This window comes from Mobula hypostoma, chromosome 19 (assembly GCF_963921235.1).
Source record: "Mobula hypostoma chromosome 19, sMobHyp1.1, whole genome shotgun sequence".
In the NCBI taxonomy this organism is placed as follows: domain Eukaryota; kingdom Metazoa; phylum Chordata; class Chondrichthyes; order Myliobatiformes; family Myliobatidae; genus Mobula; species Mobula hypostoma.
The window spans coordinates 26871082-26890444 of record NC_086115.1 but is presented as its reverse complement, the minus strand read 5'-3'; the positions used below and the strand labels follow the sequence as shown (position 1 = coordinate 26890444).

The window sequence follows — 19363 nt, the reverse complement described above, 5'->3', positions numbered from 1 at the left end:
GCAGCTAGAAACGGCCAAGAAATAAAAACAACACAGCATGTGCTCTTCAGGAAAGGAGACAGACAGGGTCGAGTTTTAAAAAAAGCAGAAAATTCACAGATTGATAAACAATGAGTACTGGGTGCCAATAATCCTAAAACAAAAGATCAGAAATGGCTGGTTACATTGGAAAGATTGATGCGCTCAATTGAAACAAATAAAATAGCCAATGGGAAGCGAGTACCATTGCTGTGTGCATTGGGTTTAAAGGCATACACTTTGCTTAGAAATTTAACTATTCCAACCAATCCAGCCGAAATGAGCTTGGTTGATATCATGAAAATAATGCAGGCACATTTAGAACTGAAACTATTATTGATTGCAGAACACTCTTGGTTTCATAAGCCAAAAGAAAGGGAGTCAAAAAGGGGAGTCCATTTCAGCATACATGGCTGAATTGAAGAGATTGTCTAACCATTGTTAGTTCAGCAATGGGCTTAATGATGCACTGAGAGATTGTTTAGTTTGTGGAATCTTACTAGAAAGCATTTAAAAAACGGCTCCTAACTGAAACACAGCTTACATTTAAAAGACTGGTTGAAATAGCTGTATCAATGGAAACAGCAGCGAGAGACACAATTGAGTTGCAGTCAGGAATGAAAGTGAGCATGAAGAAAATTGCAACGTCTAAACAGAAACTAGTCTCACTGAACAAATAGTGCTACCATTGTGACAGGGGCACATACACCGGACCAGTGCAGATTTAAGGGTGAAACTTGCAGAGTGCAACAAAGTAGGACACTTACAAATGGCATGCTGGGCAGATAAAAATAAATTGTTTGCACAGGGAAGAGATAAACATAAAAAGTCAAGATGCAGTTTCAAAAAGAACACTAAACTGTATGCTGTTGATGAAAAATTTGATAATGATGAGTGACACAGGTCTGCCTAGCCTTGAGATTTACAATGTGAAAACTAACAATAGACAAGCAATATGGTTTATACCAGAAGTGAACAGCAAATTAATTAATATAGAACTTGACACTGGCTCAGCTGTTCAGCCATTCCACAACATGAATTTGAATGACATTTCAAAGACACTAAATTGAAGCCTGCAGGTATCAAACAAAGAACCTAGAGAAAAGATAACACCTGCGGGAAAGACATTCATAACGGTAAAATCCAACAACCAACAAGCCACATTGGGCTTGTACGTGGTAAAAACAGGAAAGCCAGCATTGTGGGGACGTGAGTGGCTGAGACAGCTACAACTTGATTGGAGATCCATCCACCGGTTACATGCCATACCTGCCTTTATGCTGTACACCGAGAACCATTCTCCAAAAAGATGGAAAATTGGTGCTGGCGCCAACCTCTGTGCCTTTGGTTGGAAAGCATATTGGACCAAAGAAGGACCATGCTGCTCAGGGAAATCATGAAAGTGACGAAAACAGTGGTCTGACTACAACAGTTTGGTCGGCTACATTTCTGAGAGAATTTCTGATATATAAATCAGGCAGTTACTTGCAAAATGTGGCTTGGTCTTAAGCTGGAAGAGAGTTCATGGAGCTTCAGTAAAGTTGTAAGCGCCTTGCTTTTGTAAGTACAAAGAACCAGAATCTACTCTGCGTGCATTAAGGTTGTTGCATGAACTTCAAGTGGGAGACAAAAAGCTGCATGTAAAAGTAGATGCAAAGACCAAAGCCTAGCAGGATGAATGGAAGGTCAAAATAAAAGTATTCAGTGGAGAGACAGGAAACAGAAACAGAAACTGCACCTTGGCACCATCTTGACCGGATTGTAGCCTTCTCTATTGGTTCCCATGGAGTGGTGCACTGGGAGAACTGCACATTTACAGTCAGCCTACTGCCTTGTAAGCACAGTGCATAAATTCCAATGCTCTAAAACACTTCTTGTTTGCCAGCTTTAGAAACAGAGCTACAAAAGCATTCAACTAACTTAAAACATTACAGATTAATTTCATTTAAAATTCAAAAGATGTTGCTTTACATGTGATCCCAACAGTTCTCATTTTCCTTCGTTGTGGGAGAAGCATAGGTAGTATAGATCGTCACTACTTTGGGAACGAGAGTTTAAAACAACAGGGTATTGGGTCAAGATGAGAGAGAAAAGATTTAAAGAGGAGCTGAGAAGCGAGGTTTATTTTACACAGAGGGAATGTGTATATGGAGTGAGCTGAGAGAGGCGGGTAAAATTACAGCATTTAAAAAGTTCTGTATTTGGAAAGGTACATAGGTAGGAGAGAAATAGAGGGGTGCGGGTCCAGTGCAGAAATATGGGACTAGTGTACATAGGCATCCTGATCAGCATGGATAAGCTGAATGGTCTGTGTCTGTGTTGTATAACTTCCAAGCCTATTCTGGAATAATTCCATTAATCCTGTAACTCCAATTATCACCCAGTGACTTACTCTGTCTCGGGCCCACCAAGATTTACCAGGATGCTGCCTAGATTGAAGAGCATGTCTTATGAGGATACTTTGAGCAAGCTAGGCATTTTTGTCTTTGGAATGAAAGAGGATGGAGGTGACTTGATAGAGTTGTACAAGATGATCGTGTGGACATCCAAAGATCTTTTCCCAGGGTGGAAATAGATAATATGGGGGGGCGGGGGGGAGATAATTTTAAAGTGACTGGAAGAAAGCATAGGGGGGTTTATCAGAGGTAAGATTTTTTGAAACAACAGAGTGGTGGGTGCATGGAATGCTTGGCCGGGAGCAGATATATTCGGGACATTTAAAAAACTCTTAGCCAGGGATATTGATGACAGAAAAGCAGAGGGCTATGTCAGAAGGAAGTGTTAGATTGACAATCTTTTAGCCTACTCTAAAATCACAATATCACAGGTCCAAGGATCTGTATTGTGTTGTAGTGTTCTATATTCTATATTCTAAGTCCTACCACCTGATTCTCCTATTATCCACCTACACTAGTGGTAATTTACAGTCACCAATTGGCTCATCAACCAGTATGTATTTGAGATGTGACAGAAATCTCAGCACTCCGCGGGAATCCCGATAGTCGCAGGAAGAACATGCAACTGCCTCTGCCACATAACTGTGACATGACATTTCACAGTAAGATGAATAAACAGTCACTTAAGGTAAGGGGAGTACTAGCGAGAAGACTTCGCTAATTTTCTGTTGTTATTTAAAGACTCATTGTGGTATTTTAAGACCTGGAATAAATACCACTATGTTAAATGAACTTGAGATTAGTTCTTTCAACATAACTGTACTTTCCATCAATTGTTATCTCAGATTAGGTCATGAACCCAAGTGTGATTTTTGAGCTCATTCAAAGTGTTTATTACCAAACTATTTTTACGTCAACATATACCACCCTGAGGTTCATTTTTTTTACAGGCATTTATAGGAAAATAAAGAAATATAATAGAATTTGTGAAAAAGGTATAAATCACAAAGACTAACAAACAACCAATGTGCAAAAAAAGACAAATCATGCCATTAATTAAAAAAAAATACTGATTTGTAGGGTCCTTGAAAGTGGTCTACTGTTCGTGGAATCAGTTCAGTATTGAAGTGAGTGAAGTTATCCACACTTGTTCAGGAGTCTGATAGTTGCAGGGTAATAACTCTTACTGAATCTGGTGGTGTGGAATGGTAAGATTGTAGCAGCAAGAGGAGACCATGGTCCAGATGGAGGGGGTTCTTTGATGAGAGATGCTTCTTTCTTGTGACAGCACTTCAGGTAAATGTGCTCAATGGTGAGATGGGCCTTTCCTATGATGGACTGGAAATACTCTTTATTGTTAAATGTTGAATAATGCTAATGGTGAAAATCTCAATAAAAACAGAAAAAGTTGCAAGTACTTAAGGCTTCAGGAACCAACTGTGGAGGGAGGAGGAGCTACGAGTTCAGACTAACACACAAATGCTGGAAGAAAACAGCAGGTCTAGGAACATCTATGCAGGGGAAAAGACAGTTGATGTTTCAGTTGAAGACACTCCATCAGGACTGGAAAGGAAAGGGGGAAGAATGTGTTGCTCTGGATTTCCAGCATCTGCCGAATCTATTTCAGACTGATGTCCTTTCATCAAGGCACAGTTCTGGTGAAAAGTCATCAACCTGAAACGCTTATTTCACTAATGCATGTTGCAGACATGGAATCACTTATTAACAACTTGCAACTAAATGAAGAGAAACTTTGCTCTCGCATTTAACTAGTTTTTTTTGCTAAATGCATAGAACATTCAACTGGTCAGGCAGAATCTGTGGACGGGAGCAGGAGCATTAATATGTCACGTTAACAACCCTTGGTCAAAACCAGAGAAGGTTGGTTTATTGTCATCCACACCAAGGTGCAAAGAAATTCCTTGCTTATGGAAGCCCACAGAGTGAACAGTGACACACATCATAATAAATGTAATGACAAATACAGCAATGAGTTCAAAGCAACAGAATGGTGAAAAGATTGTAACAGAATGGAATATCCAAGAGAGGTAGAAGGAAGAGTTCGAGAACATGGCAGCACCACCAGCGATGAGATGCGAAAGATGTGAGTGGTTCAGAAGTCTGATAGCAGTGGAGAAGAGGCTGTTCTTGACTCAAGACATCTGGGCTTCTTAAGTTCCTGTATCTTTTCCCAGAGGGTAGAAGACAGAGAAGGGAATGCAGGGTGGCAGGCATCCTTGATAGCGCTATTGTGACCATGTTTCATTTTAGTTGTGAAATATAATACACCCAGTGGCCACTTTATTAGGTACACCTGCTCATTAATGCAAATATCTAATCAGCCAATCATGTGGGAGCAACTCCATGCATAAAAGCATACAGACATGGCCAAGAGGTTCTGTTATTGTTCAGACCAAACATCAGAATGGGGAAGAAATGTGATCTAAGTGATTTTGACTGTGAAATTATTGTTGGTGCTAGAAGGCGAGATCAGAAACTGCTGATCTCCTAGGATTTTCATGCACAATAGTCTTCAGAGTTTTGCAGAGAATGGTGTAAAAAACAAAAAAAAACATCCAGTGAACAGCAGTTCTTAATGAGCAGTCAGATGAGAATGGCCAGACTACCTCAAGCTGACAGGAGGATGACAGTAACTCAAATAACTACGTGTTACAACTGTGATGTGCAGAACACATCAAAACTTGAAGTGGACGGGCTACAGGAGCTACCTAATAAAGTGGCCACTGTGCGTATCTGGATTTTGGTATTCTGATTCCTAATAAAAAATGGAGAGAGGTACGTTCACAAGACCCCAGAAGCCCCGGTGAATGGAGTCACAGAATTTCAAAATGAGGATCGGAAACAGTGAGAAAACAACTGTGTTTTAAGAGCTGAAGGGCAGACTGAGCAGAAGAAATGTCTGAGATAGGATGTGGACTAAGATTGCCCAGCCGATGTAATGCTTTTGGTGCCGTGATTGAGGGCAGTTGAAGAGAGAACAAAAGCTTAAAAAAAAGATTCTGGAACACTGAGATGTTAATTCAAGAGTTACTGGAAATCCAAAGCAAAAGAACATGCTAGAAGTACCCTGCAGATTAGTCAGAGATGGTCTTACATTAGGGCCAGGCTGTTCTGACACACAAAGGAAAGACCAGTGATCTAAATGTAATTGACAGGGAATCCTGGAGATTCCACTGTGCCTGTTTGGAGGACAAGGTGCTGTATCTCAATCTTATGTTAGGCATTATTGGAATGCTGTAGGAGGTCAGATGGAGAGATCAGAGAGGGTGGGATGATAGGTGACTGGAAGCTCAAGGTCATCCTTGTCAACTAAACAAGGGTATGCTGCAAAGCTGTCATTAAATCTCCCTTTGGTTTACATAAATACCAAATGCAGTACAGTAGATTGAATGAAGTGAAGTAGGTTGAATGATTGTCGTTGACAATCAACACTGACGCACCTCAAAGATGTGTGCTTAGCCCCCGGCTCACCTCTCTCTACACCCACAATTGCGTAGCTAGGCACAGCTCAATCATCAGCTATAAATTTGGTAACGATACAACTATTGATGGCAGAATTTCAGATGGTGGCGAGGAGGTGCACAGGAGTAAGATAGATCAGCTGGTTGAGTGGTGTTACAGCAACAACCTTGCACTCAAAATCAGTAAGACCAAGGAATTGATTGTGAAATTCAGGAAGGGGAAGTCAAGGGAATGCACACCAATCCCAGTCGAAGGATCAGAAGTGGAAAGGGTGAGCAGTTTCAAGTTCCTGTGTGTCATCATCTCTGAAGATATATCCTGGTCCAACATACTGATGCAACTACACAGGGGGCACACCAGCAGCTATATTTTATTCAGAGCTTGAGCAGAATTGGTACGTCACCAAAGACACTCGCAAATTTCTATACATGTATTGTGGAGAGCATTCTAACTGGCTGCATTATCATCTGGCGTGAAAGGGACACTGGACGGAATCAGGGAAAAAAAACGCAGAATGTTATAAACTCAGCCAGCTCCATCATGGGCCCCAGCAGCCAGGACACCTTCAAAAGTGATACCTCAGAAAGGTGGCATCCACCATTAAGAATTCCCATCACCCAATACATGCCCTTTTCTCATTGCTACCATCAAGGAGGAAGAACAGGAGCCTTAAGACACACAATGGTTCAAGAACAGCTTCTTCCCATCCGCCATCAGATATCTGAATGGACAATGAACTCATGAACATTACCTCAGAATTATTTTTCTCTCTTTCTGCACTACTTATTTAATTTAATTATGTATTCTCTGTGGATTCCAGTTAATTGGGCCATCGGTTATTCGGGGCAGCTGCTTATTTGGGACAACTCTTAAAGAATAAAAATTAAATAGCCTTAGTTTACTTGGGACACTTTGCCACTTAATTAGGACAGGAGACTGTTGCCGAAGAGTTTCTAACTAACGTCAGACATATGCAATTACGTGGTCCTTAGACACAACTCTGAGCTTCGAGCGAACAGTTTTAAAATAGCGTCAATTGCATGTTTGTGTTCAAAAGAAGCGATTTCTGTCAGTGATAGTTGCTGAGAAATAAACTATTCAAACCTGTTTTTCTCACTGCAGTTTCAAGTATTTATGTCTGGAGATGCCAGAAACAACTGGGACTGAAAATTTTTCACTAGTTCAACAAGTTAGAAAGTACAAAAAAATTTGAAGGTATAGGCAATCATCTTGAATTTTAGAATGAAAATTAAAATCTGGAGGATGCAATTGTCAACAGCACTGTATGAAGGCAGTCCATTATGTGAAGTAGGTGTCTGTGCTGATTTTGTTAATTTACAGTCAAGAGAATGCGATGTGAATGAACTCCTCTGTCGATTTAGTATTAGGAACTAATACAGTTTTATAGAACTGCAGTACTATTGGTAGTGATTAAATTTGTTCTGTATTTCATTTAAATTTCATTTTCTAAATGGGAAGAAAATCCAGGAATCTGAGATGCAGAGGGACTTGGGATTCCTTCTGCAGAACACCCTGAAGGTTAACTTACAGACTGAGTCGATGGTGAGGAAGGCAAATGCCATGTTAGCATTCATTTCAAGAGGTCTAGAATACAACAGCAAGGATGTGATGCTGAGGCTTTCAGGCACGGGTGACGCCTCACCTTGAGTATTGTAAACAGTTTTGGGCCCCTCATCTTAGAAAAGATGTGCTGGCATTGGAGAGGGTCCAGAGGAGGTTCACAAGGATGATTCCAGGAATGAAAGGGTTATCATACGAGGAACGTTTGGTGGCTCTGGGTCTGCACTTGCTGGAATTCAGAAGGGTGAGGGGGAATCTCACTGAAACCTTTCAAATGTTGAAAGAACTAGACAGTGTAAATGTGTAAAAGATGTTTCCCATGGTGGGAGAGTCTAGGGCAAGAGAGCACAGCCTCAGAATAGAGGGGTGCCCTTTCAAAACAGAGACGTGGTGAAATTTCTTTAGCCAAAGGATGGTGAATTTGTGGAATTTGTTGCCACATGCAGCTGTGGAGGTCAGGTCATTGGGTGCATTTAAGGCAGATATTATTAGATATTTTGTTTGGAACAGTTATAAGTGATCACAGCATACACAAAGCTAACTTAGTCCATTATGCCTGATCCAGCTTTTCAAAACTATCCCCCTAAACTTGCACAATTTCCAATATTCTTTGGAAAAGTTATCAGATCTAGGGGCTACTTCGGGTCTTGGGAGATCTACCTGGGTTAATGCATTCCCAGATATGAAATGCTACCTAATAACCCTCAGGTCTTTTGCCAACCGTCTTGTATTTGCATTTGATTACCCTTTACCAATGGAAACAATATGAAAATACTTTGATTTTTAAACACCTCTGTTGTACCTTCCCTTTAATCTTCTTTCTTTAAAATGTTCACAATTCCTGCTTCTCTAATCTCCTATGTGACTCAATTCTTCATCTCTGGTACCAATCTAGTGAATTTTCTCTGCATCATCTCCGTGGCCTTAACATTCTTCCTAAAGCACAGCACCTAATGCTGGATACCATGTTCTGAATGACATCTAACAAGTACTTCATATATATTTAGCATAACTTTCTTACTGGTTTTCGCTCTCAGCTTCATCTATAAGGCCTCATCGATTTGTTTCAGCACGTGCAGTATTTTCAAATAGCAGCTGGACTTGCATAGATCTGTCTTAATCGTTTCAAACATGCATCAGGATGTAAAACGTCTGTCAGGATTTCCTTTGTTCTTGAGGGCGTAAGAAGGTAACAAGTTCATCTTACCTGTCCAGCTCAGTCCCAGATGATCTGCTACTATGGCTGTCCTTATATCTGTCCTTTCACATGGACTCTGAGGGCCTGCAGTTTTTAAACATGGAATTAGAGCAACATTCCAAGTAATACATTCACACCCAAACTTAGGTCAAAAATCTACTCGTGCCCATGTTAAACAAATAAACACACCCTCGTGACCTGCACAATTGTAAATTCTACTGCAATCAGTGATAAGGTCCAACTTCAAATTAATGTAAAAAATGTATGTGTAACATAGATAATGAATTTGAACATGCTGAAAACACCCAAGAACTTTGCTAAATGTTGTGTAACTGGAGGTAATGAATAAATTGTATATGCAGTTAATAAAAGTTCTTATAAAAGTGTTGCACTTGCTTATCTGACTTATAAAGAATTGTTGGACTGCAGAGAGGATGGGGCCTAATGCCTTTTGCTAGATGTTGGTTGGCATGCTTTACTATAACTACTGGGATTACACTGGAGAAAACGGGGTGGGGGGGGGGATACGAGACGACACAGACGACAATGACAGCATGGCAGCTAAGGGTAAATCACACCACAGGCAATCACAAAGAGTCATGCACTAAAGATCAACAAGTCGAAAGTTTTACAAACTAGGCTTGATCTCCGCGGTGCGAGCCACGCGAGGCCCAGAAACCTGACTGCTCTCCTCCCCACCAGTCCTTTTACTGTTCCTTGTCTCACTGTAGACCTTTTCAACCTTTGATTTTAAAGATGCTGCCTCTGGTCTCATATCTCTAGGAGACCTCGATGCAACGGAGGGTAGGCCGGCTTCTGATAGAGATCCATTTCTCGGCGTGCTGTCTTCATCAGAGATCTCTGACTGCCCTTTTTTCTCTTCATTGGCATGTCGATCCACAAGTTTCATTGCCTCACTGCTAATCCCTTTAAAATATCCAAATGAATGTTTACAAACCTCACTTGGCTGCCCCTTGCTTGTTCTGCTTGACTTAGCTGTGGTATTGCTAGACCTTACCTTAACTGGCAATCTGGAATAAGATTGCTTAGACTTTACTTTTGCTATCTGCCCTTGCTCTATACTGGACTGGGATACTGTCAGTGGAAGCATATTAGTTTTGTCATTATTTTTAATAGGAATTCTAGATTTTGTCTCACAACATTTAGGAGGATCTGCTTTTGCCTTTAACTCATTCTTCCTAGGCTGTTTCATCTTGCATGCTGCCAGTTTCTGCTCTGTATGAGGAATTGACAGTGGGGCCATGGTTGCTTTTACTGGAAGTCTCGATTTGGGCTTTTTTACTTGTTCAGCAACTTGCTTAACAAGTTTTGCTACGTCAGTTGTTGGGGCTGTCAAGGACCCTAGATTTTTCTCTTCTGTGTGGACAACTGGTTCAATTGTTGGTTTGGCTTCAGACTGACTAATATCCTTAGCGCAGTCAGTTTCTGGGACTGGGGCATCAAACTTGTCTATATTATAACTTAAAGGCAAATCAGTGCTGTCATTTTCTATAATACATTCCTGACTCGTAGCTCTAGTCTCAACTGTAGCTATTTCTAGCACTGCATGTTCTGAAATCTGATAATCTAACAGCACAGTATCAGCTTTAACTTCAACCAGCTCAGTTGCACCCGTATCTTTCTTCATCGTCATTGTAGAAGCAGAAATTCCCATTTTAATTGGCGTGCGTAACTTGGGATCAACTTTTGCAGCTGTGGCTGATGAGGATTTGTCTGCTGCGTTGCCACCGGATACCGATTCCAGACCATTTCCGCTAGTCTGGGCTTTCTCGTGCTCAACTTGTGGTGCATCTGTTGATGCCTCAGTTGTGTTTTCCCCTGACTGAGGCAATGTTGTGACTACAAGTGTGTTTTTAACCCTTTCCCCCTTGTCCCCTGACTTCCCTTCAGCAGTATGCTCACCAATTTGGAAAAATTGGAGCCTTTCTTCAACAAAATCCCTCTTGCTCATGTCAATTGCACCACTGCGAGTCATCTCAAACATCTTCCCTTCATGAAATGGGAAGGGATTAGGCTCACTAGTTGGAGTGCTCTCATCTGTTGGGGTTCTGGCTGGGGTTGTATCTGGTGTTGTTGCTTGGGACCTGTCCTCTACTGCTAAGCCAAAGGCTTTTTGCTCATCCTCTCTCAACCTAGCTTCAAAGACTTCATCGTTTCCTCGGCCGTTAGACCATGGATCAAAGTCAAGGCCTTTGGTAGCAACAGTTTTAAACGGGGTTGCAAATTCTTCATCTAGATTGTAACTAAAATATGTATCATTAAACCCGGTTCTGTCAGGATGCCTGCCTTCCAAAGTGAAGATCTCGGGTCCTTGTTTACCATCAGTTTTCCCTTCGCCTTTCTTTTCAGAAGCCTGAGCTTTAGACTGGAAGGGTGTTTCTTCTTCAGCGCCTACCTTTCCTTCTTCCTCAATTACTGCAAGTTTACCCTGGCTATAGGAACGATCCCCCTGCTTCAATATCCCTTCAGTGACCCAAACATCCAGTTTGCTTTCTATTCCCTGATTCAAGGATTTAGAGTCCGTTTCAGTTAGGCCATCATCTTCATCCTGCAGGTCATATCCATCGAGAGAGTCAACTTCTGTAGCGTCGGTGTCATGGGAGAATTCTGCAGTCGTTGCTATGGAGCACTCAGTGATCGACTGATCGTTGTTGCCATTCGGGACTGCATCCGCCTCAGAAGTAACATCCAAATCAAACTTTTCATCGCCATCTTGGGGATCGTCGTCTTTGCTATGCTTCTCTTTTGGTTTCGGCTTTGAGGAGCCGGGAGGGGTGTCATCCTGAAGTTTGAAGGTGTACTTTTTCAGAGGGGCTGGCTGAAAGATGGATTCGTCGCTGCTTGAATCACTGTCATTGGCTCCAGGCGGGATAGGGGAGGGTGGTTGTACTCTGATGACAGGCTCAGCCATGAAGTGTTTATCATGCTCTTCCTGCAAGTTCAGCTCAATTACATCCAGCTCATCTTCCGTGGGTGCACAGTGGTCTTTCTTCCTGATGCTGGGCACCTCTGTATCCAAAGTGTTGATAGGAGGGGGCGGAGGGAATTCGATGTAGGCTATTCGATTTTCCTTTGGGCGTTTGTCACTTCCGTCTAAATCGCTCTGCTTCGGGGATCTTGTAAATCCACTCACATCTTTAACGGAGGCTACTCTGGCCAGATCTTCTTCCTCTGATTCTCCGGGTACTTCAGGAATTGGACTAGGTTTTCCATGCATGGATGGCACCTGGGAAGAAAGTTCATAGCTGACTTCTTCGGAACTGGGTGTTTCTGGCGTAAGAGGACTTTTACCAGAACTCTCTATAAGTGATACTTGTTCCAAAGTGTCATCTTCTGGACTACCCTGAGGAGAGGGGGACGGCTTATGCTGGCGAACGGTATAAAATGTGCCCCTCGTCTCTTGCACTGTCCTACTCTCTTGACTGACTATTCGCTTAAGATTTCCTTGTTGAGGGCCTGTTGCTTCTTTCTCATAGTGTTTCCCCATCTGGACCACACTGACGTAGACAGGCAAAGCCTTTATTTCTTTAAAACCTTCAATGCTTGCCAAAGGTGCTGCTTTATCCAAACACTCAATTGGACTCTGATCAAAGAACTCGCTCAGTGAAGAATCTTTAACAGGACTAAACTCCAGAGAGTCAGGAGATTTGACAGGGGAGGTTTCCAGTTCTTCCCGACAACTGTCTGTGCTTTCCCTAACTTTGGGCTGACTATCCTTGGATTCATTGGTCTGGATATTGGCTGTGGGTGCTTCACTGAACTGTTGACCCTTTCTGGCTCTACCACGTGTCACGTTGACGGCTACATCAACCTCGTGGAATTTCCCCTGGCCACCGTTACATGGCTGGATCTTTGACATCAGTTTTGGTTTTTCTTCAGGAACTCTGACTGGGATCTGTGATGGACCTGAATCCTCTTTTTTCGTGGGCTTAGCTCCAGAACTCTCACTGTCTCTGATAACTCGCTCTGTGCAACCCATTTTCTGGGACAGAGATCCCTTCTCCTTTATCAAATGCCTGTTATTTGACAGGTGCTCCTTGTCCATAACAGGGCTGATCTTTTCTCTCATCAGCCCGTCAGATCTAAGCTCAGCCTGAGCCACGTCATGTTCCATCAGGTTGTCGTGCACAAGAACATGCGTAAGTGATTTGCGATTGGAGTTTCCACAGTTTTCCCAGGTTCTGTACACCTTTTTCTCTTTATCCAATTTTACTTGCGGTTCAGGATCTTTTCTCAATGATGCTGCCATTTCAGAAGTCTGAACTGTGCCTTTTGTGCCAAACACCAACTGCTTTGGAGTCGTGGCCACATGCGATGTAATCTCCACCACCTTCTGAAGCACTGGCGACACAGTATCGGTTCCCATGTTAAAACCTCCGAGATTGCTCAAGTCCTTGAACTTGCTGGAGTGCACTTCCTTCACTGTTGAAATGGCCCCTTCCGCTGCGTGCTCCAATTTCTTCTGATTAATTTCCTTTAAAGAGAATTGGTAGATTGGCAGCTTGCTTTCGTGCAGTCTTTTAACAGACACACTTAGTGGATCTTCTCGCAAGTTCCTTTCTGAAAAGTTTGTTTTCACCTCCTCAACAACTTGAGCGCTAGAGCAAGGAGCAATCATTTTTCTCAGCTTGCTGTCAGGCTGATCGTCTTGAACACCGTCTTGCAAGGGGGCGCTTCGAGAGGATTTGCTGCCTTTCTGCATTACAGCTGGCTCGGACTCTGAATATGGAATATTATTTACAGTTTGTTTTAAATGAAATGATGTTTGTGAGAGATCTTCACACTGCTTCATTTTATGTTTCATGTCATCTGAAAGGGGCAGGCAAGTCCTTTGAGCAGAATCCATCAGTGCATTGGCCACTCTCTTCTCCTCGGCACGGACCGAATATTTACGGAGACACTGCTCGTTCAGCCTCTCTTGGCTCCATTCGTCACTGGGCGCTATGTCAGACAGCCGCAACTTCTCTGGACTGCTGCTAGCAGAACTGAACCCCGAATGGCTTTGCGCTCCTTCCCTCTTGTGCGGCTTTTTTTCTGGCGACTGCAGTTCATCGTTTAGCTTCTCTGTTTTGTCTCGAAAAAACTGAGATACTTCAGTCAGCTTCTCTTCTGCCTCCTTCACCGTTCTGTCAACCCTGTCTTCATAAATGAGCTTCTCTCTGCCACCTTCCAGTCTGTCTTCACTAAAACGCATCCACAGAGCGTGCTTTGGACTGCCAGACTCCGGCGGATAGTGTAGTACTGCAACCTTTTCGTAGCGACTCCCCTGACCAGTGGATCTGTCAATGTTATCAGGTATCATTTTGTGCAGCTTAGCAAGTTCCCTCTCCTGTGAGGGATCACTCAGTCTCTTGTAATGACCAATGGCCTGTGAGCCCAGGCAAAAGGCCGAGGTCTGCTCTGTGGCAGAATCTTCAGTATCAGAATGAGGAATGTCCATTTTTTCAGAAAGAAGCATCTTCTCTGCAAACCTGTAGGACTCCCCCCTCAGCTCGGAATATTCATCGTCGTGGTACTCGACTGACTGCTGAGTGAGAAGCTTCAGCGTCTTGTACGAGTCATCGGAGATGAGCTGCGCCGAGCTGGGACGGCTCTCATCTTCCTGGGAGACAGGAGTGTTCACTCTTGAGGATTCCATGTAAGAGGGAAGGGATTCCTCGGCTGTGAGCTCCTCCTCTTCCCGCTGTGCCTGCTCATCCTGACCAGCGTCAAACCTCTCAGGGAGAACTTTGGCTTCTCTTACTTCACTGTCCCCCAAAAAATCTTTCTGATAAACGAATAATTCTCTTTCAGGGTGTTTTTTCGTCTCCCTTATAATGACTTCTGTAGGCTCTATTTTATTTCCCTTTTCAATATGAAATTCAAAAGTTCTTTCAACTTTTGGTTTCAAGTTAGAGTCTTTATCAAGGTAAATCGACATTGCTTCTGCAGCCTTGTTGCTTTCTGAAGGAACTGTCGATTTATGCTCAAACAGGCCAGCTAGCTCTTTGGAAGGATCACGGCCTGACTGAAAAGCCTTCATTATATCACGAACTGACATAGTTTCTTCTATTCTCTCACTCGTGTTGCTTTCGGTACAGGGGGGTGTGTGATAAACCATCCTAGTGGTTGTCGTAATTTGAGTTTCTTCTTTCACACGCACTTCTTTGCTCTTTAAGCATTTACTTTCTTCGTCCTCTGATTTCATTTTAATTTGAAAAGCTTTCATCTTGTCTTTTATTGACCCAATTGGCTTCTCTTCCACTTCCAAGAACATATCTGCATTTTGCAATGGAGCCAACCCCTCGGCTTTGGGCTCCTGCATTTCACCTAGTGAAGGTTCATAGCTTCTAATGACGCGGACTACTTCTGTACGTGTCTCTGTGATGACTGGAGGTATGGGAACGTCGTGAAAGAGAGGCTTAGGCCCAGTGCTCTCTGCACTTTGAGGGGCAGAAGGCGTCTTTTCGCTCCTGGTCTCAAACCCGCTATCTGACAGAGGACTCTTATCCTGATCATGTTGAGAAAAATCATCAGGCGACTCCAGAATAGCTTCGGTCGCCATCAACGCATCTGCAAGCTTGCTGAGTTCCTTCTCCGACGCCGACGGCCGCATGGGAGGCGGAGGCATCTTAAGTTTATGTTCTGGCAAAGGCATGGTTGGCTTATGAGTCCTTTTAGAGAACATTTTATCTTCACCTTCTTTTTTGATGTCAGTTTGGCGATATTTATTATCACCCATTTTTCCCAGCGTATCAATTCCAAGATCGTTCGTCAAATAGTCAACAACTCTTGCCAAACTGAAGTCCTTTTCTCCTCCATTTTTTACTTTTATTGGTACATACGTGCCGAAGTGCTCATTAGCCTTTTGCTTTGCCTCCTCAATATCATCATAGTCGAACATGACCCATTCACCCTCACCTGAAAGCTCACCATTTGTCTGAGCTCCTTTCACACCAGTCTTATTCTCCGTCAGCCCATCTTTCTGAAGGATCTCACTAACTTTCACCAAGTCTTCTTTAACTTTCTCCACAAGCTTAAAAGGTTCCTCACTTTCGTCTTCGCTCTTTACTCCTTTTGCAGACATTTCCGACGGGAATGCCTTGTCACTAGCAGAATCCGTCTGCAGGATGGCTGTCATCTTCATTAAGTCTTCCTTCATCTCAGCCACATCTTTCAGAATTTCTTGACTTGAGGACAGAGAGGGGGCAGATGAAAGTTTCAGTGCTGAAGGAGCTAGGCTCAGGGAGTTCTTCAGTGGGGACAATGTCTTGGTAAACTGAGACTGTACTTGTGTGCGAGACTCTGTGGTCAAGGATTTTACTGGTGACAACAAGGCAGCAGCTGACTTGGTTAATGGTGTAGTCTCTGAGAGTCTTTTCAGTTGAGGTTCTGATAACACATTTACAACAGAGTACACAGGTACAGTTATAGTTGATGATGTCACAGATGTGGTGGTCACAGACGAAGACCTCAATGAAGAATACAAGGAGCCAGCAGAAGGTAATCTTATTGTCTGAAAAGCAGGAGGGGCTGCTGACGCAAAGGATTTAAGTGGGGCAAATGTGACGCTATTACTGGTGGTGTAGGCTTTCTCCATTGCATTTTGTACAGTTGTGATGCACTTGTTTGCCAGCATAGCAGCTGATGCTTTCTCAGGAGACGAACCAGATGTCTGACTGCTGAAAAAAGCTGCAGCTGAGGGATACTTGACTGGTGACACCACTCCATTAGCAGATATCTGGCCATTCGATGAAGTAGCCAACTTAGAAGGAGAAAATGAGGCAGCGGGAAGTCCTTGGGCTGCTTCGATGACAGATTTAACAGGAGAAGACCCCGAAGATGACATGGATTTCAAAGGAGAGGACAGGACCGTGGGTGCTGTTGTAATTATGGACTTGAATGGCAAGGTGGATGAGTACATGTTAACAGTAGCTTTAGGGGAAGCTGGCGGCGTCATGGTAATAGAAGATCTCTCCAGAAGCGATCCTGCTGTTGATGCCGGAGAAAGCCGTGAAGAAAGCAATGACGAAGTTAGTCCTTTTACAGAAGGTGATTCAGGCATTACTGATGCTTTCACTGGTGAAGAAACCAAAGCAGAGGAAGATTTAACAGAATACGGAGTCTGCGTCACTACAGTTTTTATAGGTGAAGATGTGGACTTAAATGATCTAAGTGGAGATGCTAAATCACTCATAGATCTTACTGAGGAAGTTGTGGAAGCTCCTATGGTTGATCTGATAGGTGAAGCAGAAGAGACAGACCAAATTGATTTTAGTGGGGAGGCTGTAGGCGTATTGGACGTTGAACTTGAAAGAGAGGTAATTCCAGACTTGGCTTGTCCAGCTACCGAAATGGGTGTTGTTGCCCATGATTGAAAAGGCCTTGTTTGAAAGATTGGCTTGTACGAGTATGGTGCAGGGTAAGACCTGGTGGTTCCTGTACTTCGTTCAATGATTTCTTTTAAAAAATTCAGAAATAAAATCCAAATTTTAAATAAAAATCAACAAGATAAAATTAAAGAAATGGAGAGACCAGAGAAAAGAGAAATTAGTCAGTAAATATGGTTAAACAGTTAGAAGAAAGTTCAAAACATACAACAATAAACTCAGTGAGAATAGTGATTGACCTGCTTGATTTGAAAAGAATATTTTAATTTGTTTCTTTTCAACTGTACAATAGTTACGAAACTAGAAAGCAATCAAAGCAGAAAATGAAGCAACACAAAAAGTAAAATGAAAGAACGGAAATAGGGTAGAAAAGACAAATGAAGCACAAACATGAAACAAATAGTAAGAAATACAAAGGAGTTTCTGAACTACCTACTTCACTACTTATCAGTAGTTACGGCTAAATCTAGCACTTCTATACATGCCACCAGGAGAGAAATGAGGGAGAATGTACATTTTATCCAGCATTATTACTATAGAAACTCATTATTCTGATGTAAATTGAAGTTTTTTTAGCAAAAGTAAAAGTATAATCAATTAGTCTTATGACACACAATAATATCCAACAGATGTCATTTGATGTGGAAACTATGCTGCAACAGAAGTGAAGCCAACAAATTCATCCATTCTGAGTCAACATGACACACTGCCAACAATGTTGTCAAGACTTCCTTCCACACCAGCACAATTTAAAATGTACTCTCAAAACCGGTTTGAGAAATAACCACATTATGTTATCAGCCGAGCTCCCTCTCTCTGCGAGTTAGAAAGTAGTGCATTCAAGTTTCATTCCAGAGACTTGAAACAAAATACAGATGACTGGCCCAAGGCAGCAACAGGAGAAGGCTGCATTTACAAGGATGTTGCCTACCATCTAAGATATTAAACAAATATCTTGCTGTCCGATTGAATAATATTGATGATTAGTTTGAAATAGAGCAAATGAGATCTCCCTAGTACACTTCAGAACTTAAACCAAAGTCAATATAAGTAATTATCTGGTCTCAACATCACATCACTACATATGGGCAATGCTGTCCCTAACTGCAAGGGCTTAGTAGCCTGGTTGAATTCCTATAATGAAAGACCTGGTATATAATTATGTAGTTCTAAAACACTCTGGGAGATCCCACATTCATGAAAGATATTTCAAAAATACAAGTAATTTTCCTTTTGTTCCAATATCCCTAATGAGTGCTCTAACCCTACAGAACATTACAGCACAGAACAGGACCTTCGGCCCACAATGTTATGCTGACCTTTTATTCTACTCTATGATCAATATAACCCTTCCCCCCACCCAACCCATACATAGTCCTCCATTTTTCTATTAGCCATGTGCCTAGCTAAGAGTTTCTTAAATACCCCTAATGTATCTGCCTCAACCACCACTCCTGGCACCCACGTTCCATGCACCCACCACTCTCCGTGCAAAAAAACTTCACTCTGACATTCCCCTCTACATTTTCCTCCAATTAAGCCCTCTTCTAGTACACATTTCTATCTTAGAAAAAAAAAACCTCTGGCCATCCACATGATTTATGCCTCTTATCTACTTGCACACTTCTAAGATAGATGGAATTTTAAAAGTAAAAGTCCTTTAAAACATGACTGAATCTAGTGTAACTTTAATATTCTTGAACAAAACAGCAGCCGATCCTGGACAAGTGTTGCCTTTCATTTTTAATGGGCTATATTAAGGAATGGATAACAATCAACATGAAAAATAAATCTCAGCAAAAAATTATATATGCATCAAAAAGGAATGAAAATCAAAATTTAAAAAATGAGTGGGTTTGCAAATCAAAGCTAGTTCTTGCTTTCCAGCTGCATGTTTAATCAGCTAACACTGGTAAAATGTAGTACGAATTTATTTGTTCCAGCATTTCATTTTAAAATTTTTAAAAAAATTATTAATGAGTATCAAGCAAGACCGATATTGCAGGGAGAGATTAATAAAGAATAGACTCACTCATTCCAGGTTCAGCAAGATAGCTGTAGCGCTTACGTAATGCCATAGATGCAAAAGTTTGACGGCGGTCAGAAGCTCTCTCGACCTTGAAGAAAAAGACGTGTTGATATTTTGTTATTTTTTTCCTATGTGATATATTTTTATTTGAATTTTAAGTTTAAGTTTTTATTTATAAATAATATTCTGATATATGTACAAACCCAACCAAACTAATGTGATTTTCTTTAATATCTTGACTGAGAAGTCAATTGCCCCTCCCTTATTT

At 42.0% G+C, this 19363-nt stretch overlaps 1 protein-coding gene across 4 annotated transcripts in view; it reads right to left on the bottom strand.

Moving 5' to 3' along the window:
* Window positions 1-19363, bottom strand: part of ank3b (ankyrin 3b) — a 401704-nt gene that overhangs the window by 35144 nt on the left and 347197 nt on the right. For 2 of the 4 annotated variants that reach the window (XM_063071574.1, XM_063071573.1), the window contains exons 37-39: window positions 19099-19183; window positions 10600-17136; window positions 8686-8760 (exon numbers count right to left, since the gene is read on the bottom strand). In XM_063071574.1, the coding sequence (XP_062927644.1) occupies window positions 8686-8760; window positions 10600-17136; window positions 19099-19183 (6697 nt within the window). The remainder of the gene's footprint in view (window positions 1-8685; window positions 8761-10599; window positions 17137-19098; window positions 19184-19363) is intronic. The other 2 variants (XM_063071575.1, XM_063071576.1) reach the window with 1 other exon arrangement.